The sequence below is a fragment of the Notamacropus eugenii genome, chromosome 5 (genome assembly GCF_028372415.1).
Source record: "Notamacropus eugenii isolate mMacEug1 chromosome 5, mMacEug1.pri_v2, whole genome shotgun sequence".
NCBI classification, from domain to species: domain Eukaryota; kingdom Metazoa; phylum Chordata; class Mammalia; order Diprotodontia; family Macropodidae; genus Notamacropus; species Notamacropus eugenii.
Genome location: NC_092876.1, coordinates 69133871 through 69153194, shown reverse-complemented (window position 1 = coordinate 69153194; position 19324 = coordinate 69133871). Strand labels below are relative to the sequence as shown.

The following is a 19324-nucleotide window of genomic DNA, read 5'->3' as shown; positions in this document are numbered from 1 at the left end:
TTTTTTAAACACTATCTTGTTATGACATGACATGACTTTTTGGTAAATCTACATTCCCTTCCTCTTGGCGTTTAAAAGCTTAGCTTTAAAGCTGTTGAATTTGATGTAATATTTTAGAAAAACTCATCTCATGGAAGAGAGAATGATGGCAAAATGGATTGTAACTGGAGTTAAAACCTACCCTTCCAAGATACCACATCAGCGCCTGGAAATATGTGTATTAAGATTTGGATAGTAGGCCTACACTTTCCAATGAGCACCTGCTCTTAAACAAGCAATACTTTTTTCTGATCATTGGGAAATGGCCTGTTTGCCAGGGTCTCTTCTTCCACGATCCCATAATGCATTCCATAACACTTTTCAAGAACTCCCACAGGGCCAGTTATTTGTGTAATACATGCTCCTTCTTATTAAGAAAAAATATTTTTTTTTAAAGAATTTTTGTGAGTCAGTGAGGGTTAATTGACTTGCCCAAGGTCACACAGCTTAACACACAGTGTTAAGCATCTGAGGCCTGATTTGAATTCAGGTCCTCCTGACTCCCAGGGCTGGTACTCTATGCACTGCACCACCTCGTTGTTCCTTCCTCATGTTCTTTCTTTAGTAGTTCCTTTCGATTTGTTTTAAATTGATTAGAATTATCAATTGTCATTTTAGTTACCAGTGGCACTGTTCAAACTTGGTTTGTGTAAAGCTCAGTTTTCACTGAAGCACAAAATTTTTCCTAATCTAAATCCTATTCTGAGCATCAGAAACAAGTAAATTTTTCGGGATTATTGAGAATTGCCGAGTGGACTGCCCAGGAAATTGGGAAATAGTAGATCGTTTTGAAAAAAAAAGGTGGGCATGAAGATTCATGTTTCCATTTTTTGCTTTCCCTGTTTTGAGGGAATTAGAATTAGGTTTTTCTGCAACTTGAGTTACAGAACTTATTTCCATAGTATTACCTAGCAGATTTTTGAAATTATATTTCCATATTATGTCACATTTGTCCAAGTTTGTTGCTTGAAGTAAATGAAAATATTGATTTAAAACTATTCTGTCACAGCTGTGATGCTTTGTTGAAAAGAAAAATACATCCAAATTAATGCTTTGGGTAAAAATGTCTTCTGGTGAGAGCAGGAGGACATCAGCACATTTGACAAAAAGCAGTCAATCCAGATGAGAACATTTCTCTAGTGGTTTTGTCACCTAGAGAGTTTGAATATGTTGAATATATTTAGATACTTGACAGTTCCTGGAACATGGTAAGCACTTAATAAATGCTTGTTGATTGAGGTAGCTTTTAGTATTCAATACTGGTAAACCATCAGCTGTAGATTAGTTCCATGAGTGTCTGTAGTGGAAGCTGGATCCAGGTGTGTTTGCGTTCCGATTCAGACCTGATTTTTTCCTCCTTCTGAGGAGTGCTGAGTCAAGGGGGTATAGAGGGAGCAGCATGCTCACAAGCAGAGCTGGCCAGTCCTTGTCTTTGGGCATCATCATGGGGCATTGTCTGCCTGAGAAGAGTGCTAATGATGCTGCTGCTAGTAACTGATATTGTGCAGCTGTTTAAGGTTTGTGAGGCACTGTACATATGTTAGCTGCATTTGGTCTTCTCAACAGTGATGTGAGGTACACCCTGGTGTTACCTCATTTTAAGGATAAGGAAACTGAGCTGGGGGTTTTAAATCTTTTGCCCAGGGTCACACAGTGGGTAATGCTGCATTTGAACTCAGATCTTCCTGATTCCAAGTTCCTCACTATTATCTACTGTACCTCCTAGTACTGCATGTGATCACATCTGTTCTCACTTTTGAATGCTTTCTCTACAGTGGTGAGTATTAGGACAGTAAAAGTTGTAGAAAGCCTGTGAGTGTTTCCTCATTCCAGTGTATCTGTAAGTCTCCATTCTTTCCTTAGTTGGCAGAGGAATTAGGAATTAGGAAGTTTATAAATTTTAATGAAAGATTAGCCAATGGAGCACATATTCCAACAGAAACTAGTCTCCTTTAGCCCCATTATTGTGGTGCACCTAGTTTTCCGTGCTTTTTTTTGTTGTTGCTAAACCTTAGGTACCACCAAATATGGTACTTGTTTTTGTTAGAATTTTTACTGCTCTAACTCTTGTTTTCTCTTTTTTTCTCTTAAGTTGAAATTAGTACAATGAATGACTTAAAAGCTAGGAAGAGTTTGCTTAAGTAATTGAAGAGCTCGTCTTTATGGAAGTGGTTTACCTCACAGTCAAATGGGTCCTTGAGCTTTGTAGTGGTTAGTATATAGTAATTGAAAAGATTGTTCATTATTTTACCTTGCCTAAAATATATTTACCATTGCTTTTATATATGTATACACACATGTATATACACACGTATATATACATATATATTTCATTTTGAATATGTTGAAGTTTAAAAATATAGATTACTTCTTTTTAAATTGGCCAGATGTGGCTAGTTAGTTGTGGAAGCATTTAATTGATACTCTAGGTTGTCCTATTTAGTGATTTTTTTTTTTTTTTGGTGTAACAGTTATATAAATGTTCTACATTAAAACAGGTTAGATGTTATCACTGCTTATTGGCATGGTAGGCCAATCTTACCGTTTATGATGTAACTGTTAATCCTAAAGAAATTTGTTTTAGTTCTGTGCACATGGCTGTCATTGTAAGATGTCTGATGTATTAAGCCCTAGAGTAACCATGTTTTAAGTGCAGTTGAAATGGCTCACGTGTTGGCTTTTGTAATAAGGCATGAAAGACAATCCTGTATCCCTACCTTGAGACTTGGTACAGCATTTCTATTTTGAAAAGCCACGTGCAAGTTTGATATTTGAAGATTGTAACTCATGTAGACAGGTGGGGAGAGCAATATAGGAAAAAAAACTTCTACACGATGGCCTTGATGATAAGCACCTTCTGAGTACATAAAGCTCTGCACCCCTTTTTTTACAGACTGTGTAGACTGCTGAGAAGATTTGCAAGCCAGTCACACAAGCATATTCCAGAAAAGTGGTACTCATGGAAGAGGAACAGGATTTACCAGAGCAGCCAGTAAGTATTTTTTTAAAACTTAAAGATAATTGTCAAAAAGCTTGACTTAAGAAATTCAAGATATTGTTCTGAATTCTTTTGTTAGGTCTTAAATGACAAAGAACAAATGGGGACCAAGTTTCTTCTTTCATGTTTTTCCCAGTGTCCTTTACAAGGTACTCGACTGCCAGTTTTGCTAATATCTGAAACAGACTTACTGCTACAGTAGTGAACTAAACAATCCCCTACTCAGTCATTTCCCCCCAAATCTCCCCAAAGTGCCTGCTATTCTGAAACATGAAAAATAAGTGGGTTTTTGAAACCAGGTTCAGTGTGGTTCTGCTGCTTTGTGACTTTACCTCTTATCTTGGTTTCCCTAGCTGTAAAACAGATAGAATAATATTCCAGTTATTTCTCTCCTAGGGCTATTGTTTTGTAAACTATGCTGTAAAGTACCATAGGAACTTGAGCCATTGTTATTTCAGACAGACAAGCTCTAACAAATGTGAGTTTCTTGTTTTCCTATACAGACTAGACTAGTAGATATTTAGAAAATGAAAACGATAAGGTGAGTCTTTTTAAATGGTTATAGAAGAGATAGATAGTACCTTTCACTGCAGAATGAAGATTTGTTGGAATTTTGTTGTCGTTTTAAACTAAATTCTCCTGATGAGGAAGGTTGCTTTTATTACAAACAACAGTTCTAACTGTTTTAATGATGAAGCCAGACATGAATCTGTAGTCTAACGTGTTGACTTGTTAGTTTCTTTTAGCTGCCAATGATGAAAGAACATCTGTTTTAGGGTTAGTACAAGTTAGTCAATCATTAACTATTCAGTAGGATCTTATTTATGTACCAGGCACTGTGCTAAGTGCTAGGGATACAAAAAGTGAAAACTTATCAATTTACACATACTTTGCATAAATTCATCTTTTGATGTGAAGGTATACCTCTTCTTGGCCATTTTTTTTTAAAAAATAAAATCATCTTTTAGGCCCTTTCATATGACGATGAGCTTGTTATAAGCATGAAGGTTAGTCAGCTCCAAGTAGCTAGTAAATGGTTTTCATGGAGTATTTGAATTGTTCCTGAGGTGACGTTGATGGGAATGTTCCAAGTTATCCTTATCACTTTTATAGTAGCAGAAAAATAGTCTGAAAGATTGAGTACAGAGTGAGATACATCATGGGCACCTTTGTAGTAGTTAGAATCATAGAATAATAAAACTTGGAGAGACATTAAAGATGGTCTAGGATGATGCTTTCTCTATAGAAATGAAAGTGGAGGCTGGGAAAGAACAAGGGACTTGGTCAAGGTCATACAACTAACTAGCCAGCCAAAGAGATGGAATTCAAAACCAGAATGTGGGGTCACAGGCCCATAGACTGCTAGCTAGAAGGTGCTTTTGGCTGCAGACCTTTACAACTACAGAGAGAAGTAGTGCGTCCTGCTTTGTGTAGCTTGTTAGCGACAGACTCCTATACCCTTTCCCTTATACCGTGCTGCCGACAGTTTTATCCTCCTCATTACCCTCCACTCCCTCTCCCATCTCTCGCTTCTCAATCCCTTGAAATTTGTTTCCTGACCTTATCAAATGAGTTCATATTTTTAAAGAGCTGTGTCCTTGGCACTTAACAAATGCTTGTTCCTTCCCCCTTTCCCTTATCACTCAGCTAAAATATCCCTCTTTGAAATGACTGCTAATCTTTTCGGTGCCAGTCTGCTGGCACTTTTTCACTACTCTGCAGCATTTACCCCTGTTGACCACTATTTCGTCTCTGGATTTTCATAACACCACTCTCCATCTGTCTGACCACTCTTCAGGTTCCTTTGCAGAATCATCATCCATGTCCCATCTCACCCGTGGAGATACCTCAAGGTTCCATCCTGGACTCTCTTTTCCTCTTTATCTACATTTTTTTCTTGGTGATTGAACTCATATGCTCATGTAGGTTCAATTATCATTTCTAGATGACTTCTAAATCTATATATGCAGCCCTATTCTTTCTCCTGAGTTTCAGTTCCCCATTACCAACTGCCTATTGGATATGTGAAACGGGATGTCCCGTAGGCTATTTAATCTCAACATGTCCAAAGCAGAATTCATCTTTATCTGCGGAACTACCCCCTGTCTAAACTTGTTTATTTCTTTTGAGGGCACCAGGGTCCTTCCAATCACCCTAGTTTGCAGTCTCAGAATAATCCGTTAGAATATAATCTTTTTTCTTCATATCTCTGACCTTTAATAGTGTTGTGACCATAGTCAGGTCATTTAATCTCTTGGAAACTCAGCTTCCTCATCTGTAAAATGAGGATAATAATACATGCAGTATTTGTCTTACAGAGTTGTTGTAGGAATCAAAAGAGATAATGTATATAAAGTACTCTGCAAATTTTGAAGTGCTACCTAAATGGCAGTCATGATTAGATTATGCTGATTCTTCTCTCCTCTCCTTTATTTCTTATTTCTCCTTTGATGATCTTTTTTTTTTCTTCTTACCAGACAGGTGATACAACAGGGCAACAGGGGAATCTGGTACTATGTAATTGACAGAAATCTAGAAAGTATCAGGGAGATACAAAAGTGAGCAGCAGGTGGGCAAAGTAGAATATAATCTTGTATGTAGGGAATGTTGAAAGGCTTTTGTTTTGATTCTGCAGTGCCCCAAAATAGGGGTGCTCAGTAAATGCTTTCTTCTTGATTCACTGATTCTTAGTACTTCACATCCTATCAGGTGTCAAGTCTTGTTTGTTCTAGCTCCGCAATATTCTTCACACATTCCCCATCTCTGTGACCAGAGGTGATCAAACCCTTGATCTTACCGTCACCGACAATTCTTCCACTCCCTTGTTTTAAAAAACCATCCTTTATCAGCCCATTTTCCCCTGTAGCTGCTGACTCCTTGTTCCTTCTCACCATAATCTCCATCCTTTTCATCCTTCAGTTCTTCAGAGAGAATTTATTAAGAGAAACATTTATTAAGTGCCAGGGATGAGTGAAGGAAGGCATAAAGCAGTGTCTTCCCTCAAGGAGCTCACAACACAAAAAGAAAGAGCTAAGAACCAGGGGGTTCGGGGGAGGGGGGGGTGCTGTGGCGTGATGAAGTTCTGTAACTGGAGTGAGAAATAAGAGAATTCCCCAGGTGCCTCCTTTATGGAGGAGGATCCAGAGGGGGAAGGAGCCCCAGTGGCAGAGGGTATTGAGGAGGTGTGAGTTTCTGAGTTGATTTCATCTTGCAGATTGATAAGTTTTAGGAAATGATGAAATCCTGGAAGGTAGCCAAGCGGGGAATGCTCTTCTTTCCCAGGCCAGCATCCTTACCCTGGCTACCCCGAGATTTAAAGCTCCATGCCATCCTCATGCACTGTAAGCAGGCTGTTCCTCATCCAGAACACTCTCCCATCTCTGACCTTTGCACTCTCTGTTTTCCTCAGCATGCAGTACTCTGCTCCTTACTGTCCCTGGCTTCTTCTCAGATATCACCTTGTTCAGGCAACTGTTCCCATTTTCCACAGCCGACAGCACCTTGCTCTCTCTCAGCCTACTTTCCATCTACTCTGTGTGCAAGGAGCAAACATTCTTGCCTTTCGTTGTATCCCTAGTGCCTGGAGTAGGTGTTCACTAAATGCTTGTTGACTGACCCACTGATGTGGGCATCACTAGAAGGAAGGCCCTTAGCACACCTTCCCTAAAGTGTCTCCCTTCTCTAGGGCATTCTCTCTATGTAGCTGCCAAAGTCGTCCTCCTACAGCACACTTAAGGCTGTATATCACCTCTGCCCATTCTCAGTGAACGCCAGTGACTCCCTCTTGCCTCTAAAACCTTTCATAACTTTTGGAACCACCCTAGCTTTCCAGGGTTATTATAAACTTTGCTCACTTTCTTCCTCCTTCTCCCACAAGATTCCATGTTCCACCACTGTGCTTTTGCCCAACTTGTTCCTCATTCTGAAAATTGTTGCTTCTTCATCTCTGCCTCTGGGAATCACTAATCTCCTTCATGATACAGCTTAGGTGCCACATTATACTAAAGCCTTCCCTATTTTATCCCAGGAGGTAGTATGTCTCCCCCATTATCTTGTGTTTTTTTTTTACATGCATGTGTGTATGTTGTTTTCCCCATTAGAATATAAGCTTCTTGTAGGTGGCAGAGATTTTTTCTTTTTTGTTTATGTATTCCTAGTCTAACTCAGGGCTTGGCATATAATAGGTACTTTAAAAAATTGCGGTGATTGATTCTTTTATTGTGTTTTGAGTGAAATTCAGCAAAAGTAAACTGAGGCACATATTCTCTGCGCAAGATAATAGTTAATTAGCAGGTTGCAAACATGGCAATAAATAGGTCTAATATCTGCCTTGGTTAGGCAAAAGACCTCAGATTGGAGATGCAGCTCCTTTTTATAAACATGGACCAAAGAACAGAACAGAGTAGGTGAGGTTGGTTACAGAGTTGGAGCATCATGGGCGTGAGGACAACATGATTGATTGGAAATTGAGAATGAGGGGCTGCAAGATCAGAGATAGTGGTTTTTGATAGCCAACCAAACATCCTTGAAAGATAGCTTCGTGGTATAAAGATACTAGACCAGACTCTATGGTGTCCATCTGCATCCTCCAAGGATAACAGATTTCTTTGAGGCAAGAATAGAACAGTGATTAGCAGGAGAGCTGGATCTCTAAACTTAACTCATTATAGGCCAGCTGAATTTCTGAATTAAGTTCAGAGGCAAAGAACCTTGGTTTAGGCAGTTACAGAACAAACTCAATTAACTGTAATAGGATCAATTAAAAATGATGCAGAATCAATTTAATTTGCTCAATTGGTAAGTGGGAGATTTCACTTCATAAGGAAGTGAATGTCCTGAGACAACTCTCTTAAAAGTAATGGGACTGAAGAAGTATCTACCTGATAAATCATAGAAAAGTTAAATTTGTAAAAATTTGTAAAAATCATTTGAAATACATCCAGACGATAGGTTGAATCAGACTTTTGCTTAATTAACGAAAGCGAAGTATGTGGTTATGTACAGAAATGATGTTTAATCCCATGTATATAAATGTTTGGAGACATTTAGCAGAATATTAGCATATTATAAGAAACAACAGGTCTGTTGAATACACAGAAGCATGGAAAGACGTGTGCACTAATGCAGAGAGAAGTCAGCAGAGCCAGGAACATAATATCCGCTCTGACCTCAGCAATAAATGAAAAGAACAGCAATTGCAAAGCAGTCCAGAGCAGGTGTGACAAAATTATAATCATCAGCTTGACCCCAAAGAAGAAATATGAAAGAATACCTCCTACTACTGCACAGAGTGGCACATTCTTTCCATGTATTGATAAGTTTTGCTGAATTTTTATCAGCTTTTTTAAAAGTTCTTTGTTATAAGGCATTACTCTTTGAGTGGGGAGGGGGAGAAGTATGAGATAAATTGAGGTGACATAAAAACAAAAGATACTGATTAAGATCTATATTACAAAGACTATTCAGAAATAAAAATGTTGTAGGGTAGTATTATAGTATATAGTTTTTGTCTTCAAGCTAGCAGTTATATGATACCAAGAAATAAGGCTTGCATAAATGTTGCACAAATTTTCTATTTGAATCGAGTACTTTACAATTGCCCCGAGGGGATCCTGCTGCTGAATTCTTAGAAGGATTTGTTTTTGGAATCATTCTTGAAAACAGTGTTTGTACTTTAGAGTCCATAGAAAAAACTCCTTCCCTAGCTGTGACCCATCTTTTTAAGCCTTTTGTTTCTTCTTTTTGCAGAATTGAGGTACCAGTGTTTGCATATGGCATTTGTAAAAAATCAGTGAAATCAGATGTATAAAATGAAAAAGTGCTATGGAAATGTGACATAGTAATACTATTCCAAGTGGATGTTGAATACAATGGAAGGCATAAGTATTCATGCCTTTAGTTTATAGATGAGGAAACTCAGAGAGATTGAATCACTTGTCCCAGTTCACAAAGTGACAAAGCCAATACCTAAAATGCAGTTTAATTCAGCCAGCATTTACTAAGCACCTACTCTGTGCTAGGCCCTCTCTTAGGTACTTTGAGAGCATGGCACCATGGTGTGGAGAATGGAGAACTGGCTGTGGAACCAGGGTTTAAGGTCTGATGCTGACCTACTCTGACTAGTTGACCCTGGGTAAGTCAGTGAACCTCGAAGACAAGTCCCTAACGCTATAAGTTACTGAGAAGGTACCAGCCTGCATTGGTAGAGGTAGTTTCCTCATCTAGGGGTTCGCCACACCAGTGATATCACAGATTCAATCTCTATCCCTATATAGATCTGAGAGTCTATTACGTAGAGATGATTGAACCCATGGGAACGAATGTGATTACCAAGATGGACAGTGATGAGTGAGAAGATAAGATCTAGGACAGAACCTTGAGGGATCCTTGTAGTTAGGGATGGAAGTGAGGAGGAATGAGTAGAAGAGGAGAATCAGAAGAAAGCAATTCACAGAAGTAAAGAGAGAGTGTTCAGAAGTCTGTAGACAGACTCTGGGCCTAGTGGCCCAGGCCCATGCCTATAATCGTAGCTACCAGGGAGGCGGAGGCTAGCCGCAGATCTTTTGATGAGAGTTGTGAGTTCTGTAGTGGACTGTTGGACTGTGTCCATCAGGTGTCCAGACTAGGGTTAGCTTTAATATGCTGAGCTCCAGGATTTGAGGACCACTAAGCTGTTAAGGAGAAGTGACCTGGCCCAGCTTGGAAATCAAAGAGATCAAATCTCCTGGGCTCATCAGAGTAGAATCTGTCAAGAGTGACCCTAGCACTTCTAGCCAGGATGAGACAGGGAGACCCAGTCTCTTTAAAAAACAAAGTAAGTGTAGACAGGTCAAGTAGGATGAGGAGTGAGAAAGGGCCTTAGGGTTTAGCACTAGTAACCTTTGAGAGGTTGCCAGATTGTAAAGAACTGTTTAGTGACCCACTGGTTAGGAAGTTGGGAGCAGTCAAGTATAGACTCCTCCTTCTAGAAGTTTGACTTTGACATGGAGAAGATGGCTTGATGGGATGTCGGGGTAAAGTGAATATGTATTTTTGAAGACAAGGAGACCTATATGTATATTCGTAACTAAACTTTTATTTTTAAATGCCTACTATATGCAATATACTGTGTCATGCTCTGAGTTTACAGGGGCAAATGAAAAACAGTCCCTGCCCTCAAGAAGCTTATATTCTACTGGATGATATAAACAGCTAATTATGTAAGATACTTTGAAAGAGAGAGGGTTAACAATTAAGGGATAAGGAAGATTTCCTTTAGAAGGTGTGAACCTTGAAAGAAGCTAGGGATTCTAAGAGGTGGAGACAAGAAGGGAATTTATTACAAGCAAAGAGGAAGAACAAGGAGAAGAAACCAGTTAGCAAAAAAAAAAAAAAAGTTAAGTTGGAAGAGTGGTAGGACTGCTTGATGGAGCTGAGCCTGGGTGGGAGGAGAGAGGAGAGCACATAGGGGACAATGTAGGGCCACGAGGAGAGAATCATCTGTGGTCAAAGAATGGAATGTTGGAGTTTAGGGTCACAGAGGCTGGTCAGCTTTGTGTGGTGGTAAAGGGACTGAGAGAGAATGGAAATTTAGATTGTGGTTTTTGAGTGGTTGATGAACTGGGGAGGAGCAGGGTTTGGAAAGGAGCATTAACGTGAATGAACATTGACTGTACTCTGTGGTCCAGCCAAATTCGCCTTCTCTATGTCCTTAGTATGTTGTACTTCATCTCGCATCTCTGTCTCTTTGCACTTGTCCACATGTCTGAAATGGACTCCCTCCTCCCCTCTGACTCAAACTCCCCTTCTTCTTTTATAGTACAGTTATACCTATGATCACCTAACTGCTAGTGCCCTCCTTCCCCTACGATCTCCTTTTCAGCTACCTTTTATTTTTTTGTGTGTGTACTCTGTACGTTTTTGTGTATACTTAACATATGCACCTATTGTTTCCCCAAGGAACTAACCCTAACCCTTGAGAGGAGAGGTCATTTGTTTTTTGTATCAGCTAAGTGGCACAATGGATAGAGCTCTGGGCCTGGATTCAAGAAGACCTAAGTTCAAATTCAGCCTCAGATACCATCTAAGTGACCTTGGGCAAGTTTCTTAACCTCTGTTTGGCTTATTTTCCTCAGCTGTAAAGTGGGAATAAAAATAGTATCTAATTGACAGGGTTACTCTGAGGATCAAGTGAAATATTTGTAAAGTGCTCAGCACAGTGCCTCGAACTTAGTAGGCACTATGTAAGTGCTAGCTATTATTGGCCATTATGAACTGTTCCAACACCTTGTACAGTGCCCAGAATATAGTAGCTGCTTGAGCCATGCTTGATGATTAATTGATTGATATCACCAAATCCTCTCTCCAGCTTGGAGGGCTAGATGCTAAAAATTCAGTGCTATTTGCTCTATGCCACAGCTGCCAGACTCCACTAATTTGCTTGTGATCTCGCCTTTTATGTCTGAATCACGTGCCCATTTTGAGTCATGTTGATGTACAGTGTGGGATACTTTGTTTGAATTTATTCTCCATCAGTCTAATGATAGCTTCTTTTCCCAAATTTCTTTGTATTGAATTGTTTTCTATACAAGTCCAACCACAACATTATTATCAGACTAGTCCAGCCAGATGAAGAGGAATTCTTCACCAGAATGTTGGCCACCAGACACTGAATGTTTATTTTGTCCTCAGAAGCTTGTGAAGATTTTTGATCTGTTTTATTTGAAATGCACAGCAGTTCAATAATGTATCTTTTGTCTTGTAATACTGAAGTGTATCATCCTTTCATTTTTCCTCACATAGCGCGGTGCAGCATAGTGGGTGTTTAGTAGTAGGTGTCGGTTGAATGAAGAAAAGGCAGAATTATTAGATTAGCTCTCTCTACAGCGTCACCAGGCAATAGTTAACCATCTGTTTCACTTTGTGCTATATAGATCTGGCCCGAGTTGTTTAAAGGTTAGGGTTTCTCATTCCTGAGTAGTTTAGTTAGCTTTGTGTAGAGAAAACACCTGTTATGAGACCAGTCTACACCCACTACTTTGGCTAGTTATCTCATTCAAATCGCAGAAAATTTATCGCTGCTGCTCAGAGAAGACTGTGTTTTACTGATGGCAGGTCATACTTACATTATCATATAGGAAATTTATGAATAGCACAGTTAGGCTATCGTTGTGTGATGTGGTGACACATCATGACCTTGAAAACCTATTCCTCACATTGAAAACGTTTCTTGGGAATTAAACAGAAACGTCCCTTTTGGCTTCTCTTTAATATGATCTGCGATGGAGCCAATGGCTATAGGTTTTTTGTTGTCATCAACCTTGTCATTTCATCACTATGCTTGAGGATATCACAGCCTTCATTGTTGCATCTGTTACATCACACCATTGTTAGCCATTATTTTAATATTGCTCACATCTACGTGAAATTCCTATCTAATAGGTTTATTTGATTTTTTTGAGTTTAGCTATGTCAGATTTCAGCTGTAGTAATATTCCATTCAGCAAACTTTAATTAAATTAATTAATTTAAATTAATGTGTGCAAGGTGATCTGTTAGACACAGAAGACATGAAGACACAAAGGAAATAGCTCCTGGCCTCAGTGCACTTTAGCTACTAATCGAAGGGATTCCACAAAAGGTATGGCACAAGCAAAACTGAGGAGGGGCATTGGAGGAGCGTTAGTTCCTGAGAAAATAATGCTAGTGATAGCTAGCATTTCTGTGATGCCCTCTAGATGTCAGGCACCATACTAGGTGTTTTATAAACATAGGAAATCAGGGATTCACAAAAAGCAGAGATGAAGACAGTACGTTTAAGGAAGAGGGGTGTGGGTATGGTGGTGGCTTGTATGAATGAACAAAGTCAGACGGTAGAGTGTCCTGTTCAGGCAGTTGCTGTTAATTCACTTTAGAACCTAAGAGTTTGTTAAAGGGCTTAGTTTGAAATAAAACAAGGGGGGAAAAAGATAGATGAGAATCAGACTGAATTGCTTTAAATGTTAATGGGCCACTGAAGTTTTTTGTGTGTTCATTTTGTTGTTTTTTTTTAACAGAGAAGTTGAAATGGTCAAACTTTGTACTTTAGGAAAATTGTTCTGGCAGTAGAAAGAGACTGGAAGCAAGGGGACCAGTAAGACAGTTTTTAGATTGGTCCAAGTGAGAGGTGTTGAATACCTAAAGTAGTGTCCATATGGGAGGAACGGAAGGGATGTATGGAAGGATATTATAAAAACAGAATGGATAAGGCTCAGCAACTGTTGCGATGTGGGACAGTTAAGGAGGGGAGAAGAGTTAAGGATCATTTTGCAACTCAGGTGATAATCCTGAATGACAGCGGGGGAGATTTGTAAGAGGAATATATTTAGGGAAGAAAGATGAATTCTGTTTTGTACATACTGAGTTTGAGATGCTGATCTAGATAGAAACATCCATCATACCTCTGGTGCAGAACTAGAAGTCAAGGGAAAGCTATGGGCTGGATCTGTGAATCCTGCCTCAGTCTCCACATCGGTGGAGCTCTTCATCAGCATTTGACCCACTCTCTGCCTTGTGACTCCGCTCTTTACTTGCTTACCAAATGCTGTCATAGCCATCCTGTTGTCTTCTGTCCCAGTCCTGGTTCTGAGGTAATGGTAATTCCTCTCTGAGTGGGGAATGGCATGGTAGTTCTATTATCTTTTACCCTATACCCTCTCTATCCAGCAGCCCAAGAGACAGCTGGGAAGAGGGATGACAGCTAACCATCACTCCCTCCTTTAATGTGCCCTCTTTTGCTCTGACTTTAGCTGCATTTACTTAAGAGGGAATGAGCCATAGGGCACAGGATCACATAACTGGAAGACAGATGGGTTCAGAGGCTTTAGGGTTCCATAGATAGTGTGTTCTTCCTGGCATCAGTGCTGCTAATGGGAATTGAGATGCCTGGAAGTCCTGGACAAGTTGGTTAGTACCCACATTATTATGACAGGCTTTTGTAAATATTTATTGGAATATTGACTCTTCTCCAAATTCTATCTTATCTCTAGCTTTCTGTTGTTTGTGATATGGAGAAATGATCACAGTCTCTTAAGAGAGTCTTACCAGATTGTTGTTTAGGAGCACTGTTTTATTCCAGAGAATCCAAACCAGGGAATCTGGAAGGATTCTTAGACATCATCTAAATCCTAATCCCTCATTACAGATAAAATTGAGGGCTGTGCCCATGAGGCATCATGCTTATGATTTCGGGGCATGGTTGACTCTAAAGTTAGACAGTCTGGGTTGAAGCTTTCTGACCCTGTCACTTCATGAAGCAACATCAGCTTGGGCAGACCATTTCTGTTAAATGAGGGGATTGTACTTCATAGCCTCTGAGGTCTTTCTCAGTTCTGGTATTTTGTAATTCTGTCCTTTGATTTTAAATGACTCACCAAATTCCAGTACTGAGTTAGTGGCAGCAGTGGGTACTGCAGCCTTGCAATCTTGGCTCCCAGACCTGCATTCTATTCCACAAAACTCTCTCTTTCTTTATTATAACTCACAGCGCTGCCTTTACCTGTCAGCTAAATATTGTCTTGCCAGTTCACCATAAAGTAATTATTTTTATTCTCTCTGAATGACTCCTTATTTTGTTTGGTTAAAGTATACATAGCCCTTTGACTGTGCAGACTATTATATGGTAGATGAAATTTCACAACTCAAGGCCAGAGCTGTGTGTGTCAGGATTACATAGTTCATTTTTCTTTAGACCACCTTGAATCTTTTGGTACCCCATGCTGTGTCTCTCGTCTTTTAGAATTTTCCCCCCTCTTGTATCTTATTATCCTTAGTACCTGTCTCACAGTGTTGTGTTTTTTTTAAAGCTTCCTCTGTGGGTTAAATCAACTTTGTGCATGTTTTGATCTAGGTGTTAAAGAATATCTAATTTCAGGAGTAAGATTGAGAGAATTCTTGCTTCATTTAGGGGGTTGAACCAGTGGAACTCAGAGATCTCTTCCAGATCTGAATTTCTGAGATTTTTTTTGAGGGGGAGGAGAGGGATGTCACTCATCATGGAGGAAAAGTGCCAGGTGGGAATTTTGTTGAACTTGTTTATCTTTTGGCCTTATTTGCTAAGAAAATTTAAAATATTTAATAATAATAATTTTGTAGCACTTCAAGATTTATTGTGCCTTTTATAGATGTTAACTTATTTGATCCTAAGTTAAGCTATTCTGAATTTAACTGTTTGGATATTCTCTTGTGTCTAGCACTGTTATACTGTATGACCTTATTCAAGTCAAATCAACCCCATCTCTGAATCTCAGTTTCTTGAGCAATAAAATGAAGGCATTGGGGTGGGTGATCTTTTAGATTTCATCCAGTGCTCAGAAAATGTAATCAGTGTTTACTTCAATACTTCAAGCATCAGTGCCATGAACTGTGGCCCAATGGTTTTCTCTACTTCAGATGCTAATTCCTAATTCCATCACACTTTAATATATGGTTTCACAAGTCACTGTGGTGTGTTTTTTTTTTAAATGTGATCTCCCCATCTCACCAGCCCTCTAATGATGTGCCTGTCCCTGAGCTTGTATCTGAAGCTTTTCCAACTTAGTGAAGGACATTCCAGAGCTTATTTTCCAGTAGAATAGCCTTTGAGAGCCCAGGGGTTCCTCCAAGCCCCAGGGACTTCTTGGAAAAACACTGTGATGTGGGAAGATAATCTAAGACAGTAGTTCCCAAAGTGTGATCTGGGCACTTCCAGGGGTCTCCAAAACTTTTGCAGGGCATCTGTGAGGTCAAAACTATTTTCATAATACTGTTAATAACATTAGTTCTACTAACTACGAAGAGCCTTTGCCTTTTTCGCTATCCTCTCTTGAGTACATAGTGGAGTTTTCCAGAGGCTACATGACCGGTGAATGAAAAATGTAGGTGCACACATGAGGTCTGAATTAATAACTTTTCTGCAGATTTATACTTTTGTCTTAAAAATAGATGAATTTGCATTGTGGTTGGACTTGGTACTTTACTGGTATCCATTTGGTGTCAGGATCTGCTAGTTATCGAAGAAGCTCTTCTATCTGAACACTTCACCACAAAGACAAGTGGTGCTGAAATAATCAGTACTGGGTCACTTTTGAATCTTCTCATGTGTTATAGAATAACTGTTGACATTTGCACTGAAGATGCAGGAGTAATGACTGAAGAAGCTGCTGGTGCCCTAGCACAAATCAAGGCCCTGACACCAAACTGTCCTAGTAGTCCTTGTATCCTTCCCCAGTTTTGTCCTTGATGCAGCAATAAAGATATTCATTTTATTAAACTTTTGAGTCCATGTCTTTTTAATACTCTTTGTGATGACAAGGGAACTGTGCATAGAACAGTTCTGCATACCCAACTACATGTTTGTCTTGAGGAAAAGCATTTGTGCAGTTTTTTTAGTTACTTAACTAACCTTTTTCCCCCGTGTGGAACACCATTTGTACTTGAAAGAACAACTCACAAATTATAATTGTTTAGACTTGGAGTATTTTTCTCAAAAATAAATGAAGTTAACCTTTTATTTCAAGGAGAACAATTTTAGACTTTTTGCCAATGATAAAATTCAGTATTGCAAGTGAAAATGAGAATGTTAAGAAACTTTTATCTCCCACTATGAACATGATAACTTCCCAATACTTCAAGACTTTTCTAATGAGGTCATTGGTGATATTTATTAATGAATATGATTTTTGATGTTATATAGTGTATTGTGTCAGTATTTGGAAGATCCACACAACTCAGTGAATCAGTATTCTCCAAATGACTGATATTATAATTTAATGGAACATGATGTAAAAAATGATGTTAATTTTAGCCATTCTCCAAATGATCCAACATCCCCTCAGTGTCCAGTTTACCGCCAGAAAGATCTACTTATATGTATAGAGCCCCTTTTTCTTTCATCTCTTCAAGATATTGGCTCAGTTATATTTCTGGGTCAGAGTATACAGTGTAGTAATTTTGAAAGCATTGTTCCAAATTGTTTTCCAGAATGGATGGACTAATTCTCAGCTCTTCTGATAGTGTTATATTCCTGTTTTCTCACAGCTCCTCCAGATTTATCATTTTTCTTTTCTGTCAACTTTGCCAATGTGATGGTTATGAGGAAAAACTTTAGAGTTGCTTTAATTTGCATTTTTCTCATTATTAGTGATCTACGTCATTTTTTATGTGACTCTACATAGCTTAGATTTGTTCCCTTGAGAATTGCATTTTGAATTTATCAGTTTGGGGAATGGCTCTTTATTTTATAAAATTGAATCGTTTCCTTATCCATCTTGGAAATGAGACCTTCATCAGAGATACTTGCTGCAATGATTTTTCTCTCTAGTTAACTATTTCCCTTCTAATTTTCTTAGCTGTTGATTCCTAATTTTAAAAAAAAGTGGAGATAACAATATGGCTCGCTATAAACTTAAAGTAGAATGGATTTTGGCAGTGTTTATTGATACAATAATGCAAGCTTAGCATTTGGACTTTTAGCATATTCCTCTCTATTAGAATCTTCAACCAGAGGCAAGTTGACCACTTGTCGGGTATTCCTGTTCAGCTGCTGACTGGACTAGATGACTTCAGAGTTTCTCTAATTTTCTGTACTTTTGTTAATTTGTTTAAAAGAAAGACACCTTCATATATAGCTGCTACGGTAAAGTACAGTAATGGGCTCCCATTGTAGACATGTTTTAAGCATACTAAAATTTAGCCTATATCATTGTTATAGCAAGGAATAGACTTTGGCAGAGTTGGAAAAATGCTTAGGTTTTATCTAGTCCAGGGGTAGAGGTTACAGAGGGGCATGTTTTGTCTCATTACAAGGTCGAACACCCTAGCAAGTTGAGCTGTTTAGAAAGTAGAGTGGACTAGTGCAATACCAAATGAGTGTCTCATCCCTGGAGGTATTCCAAACGTGAACCTTCTGTGTGCCTTCTGCTTGAGACAGCTGTCTGTTTGTGCTCTGTCATGAGGTCATCCACTCCATTTGTAGGTCTGCTCTGTTGTCAGGAAGGTCTTCAGGGTCCCTGGAGGGATAAAAGGTAGAAGAGAAGGAATTACAGAATATGGTCTTCAGAATATCTCCCAAATGATTTTCCTCGCACTGTGTGATGCTGGCTAGATGCTTTTCTTGTTAATGTCCTCATTCAGCAACTACTTAATAAAAAGATTTCTTAATTGCCTACCAAGTACAAGGGTCTGTGCTCAGCTCTGGAGAGCAAAGACAAAATAAAACAGCACCATCCTTGCCCTCAGTGAGCTTATGTTCGGCACTTGTCATCTTAGGGGAAGAAACGTTAGCTTGATTTTTAAAAACTTTGAGATGTAAGGTAAGACTTATTGATAGACTCTTGACTTTTCTTAACTTTAAAATAACTTTGGAGGGGAAAACATGATAGCATTTAGAAGACAAGCAGTTTAGTGTACAAAAAGAACCCTTACTTAATTGTCTGAAGACCTGGGTTTGAACTAGCTTAGTTGCTGGCTCACTATGGCCCCTTGAGTTAAGTCCTTTTTGGGTCTCACCTGCTTTTCTTGTGAAGTGAAGGGGTTGCACTAATTGCTTTTCCCTTCTTCCTCTAAAATTCTGTGATTCTACAGGGTTTAATATCAGAATTTGTGTCCCTTTTCTTAAAAATACTGTGATTCTGTAGGCCTTCAACTTAAGTACCTGTTTCACTTAAAAATAGAAAAGTCTTTTCAGACTGTACACTGTTGGAGGAAGCAAGGTGAACTGTCTGAGAAAGCAGCAGAATGAGAATCAGGAAGCCTGATTCTAGCCCTGAGTATGTTTGAGCCTGGGCAAATGACTTTCTCTTAGTTTTCTTATCTTTAGAGTGAGTAGGGACTCAAAATGAGGTAGGGCTAGATGATATCTAAAGTCTTATTCCAACTATTGATTCTAAATACCTGTCTCTGTGACATATACCTTGAGGTTCCCGCTGCTAGTCTGATGAGTCTGTTTTCTGGTGAAAGTTTAGCTTTGAAATCAGAATCTACAAAAAGCATCATCATCTTCATCGTCTTCATCATCTAAAATTCTTTTGGATCCAGCCAAAAGTTAGAGTGGCATGTTTCTTTAGCGACAGTATGCAAACAGTAGGGCTAATTAAATTTATTCTCAAAACAGAATCTTACAATAAGCAAATCAACGATTGATTTCCAACAGAAATTTACCGTTGTAGCCCCAGGTTCTCTCTGGGCCAGAAAGATCGCTGTCTTGGTGCGCATTTATCGATTTGTCTTTGCAGGTGAAGAAAGCCAAGATGCAAGATTCGGGAGAGCAGACTTTGAGGTGGGTAAAGTACA

At 39.0% G+C, this 19324-nt stretch overlaps 1 protein-coding gene across 5 annotated transcripts in view; it reads left to right on the top strand.

Annotated features, from left to right (window-relative positions):
- Positions 1-19324, top strand: part of EYA3 (EYA transcriptional coactivator and phosphatase 3) — a 114862-nt gene that overhangs the window by 33440 nt on the left and 62098 nt on the right. For all 5 annotated transcript variants that reach the window (XM_072609553.1, XM_072609549.1, XM_072609550.1 and 2 more), the window contains exons 2-3: positions 2933-3031; positions 19267-19310. In XM_072609553.1, coding sequence (XP_072465654.1) covers positions 2999-3031; positions 19267-19310 — 77 coding nt within the window. In that variant the 5' untranslated portion in view covers positions 2933-2998. The remainder of the gene's footprint in view (positions 1-2932; positions 3032-19266; positions 19311-19324) is intronic.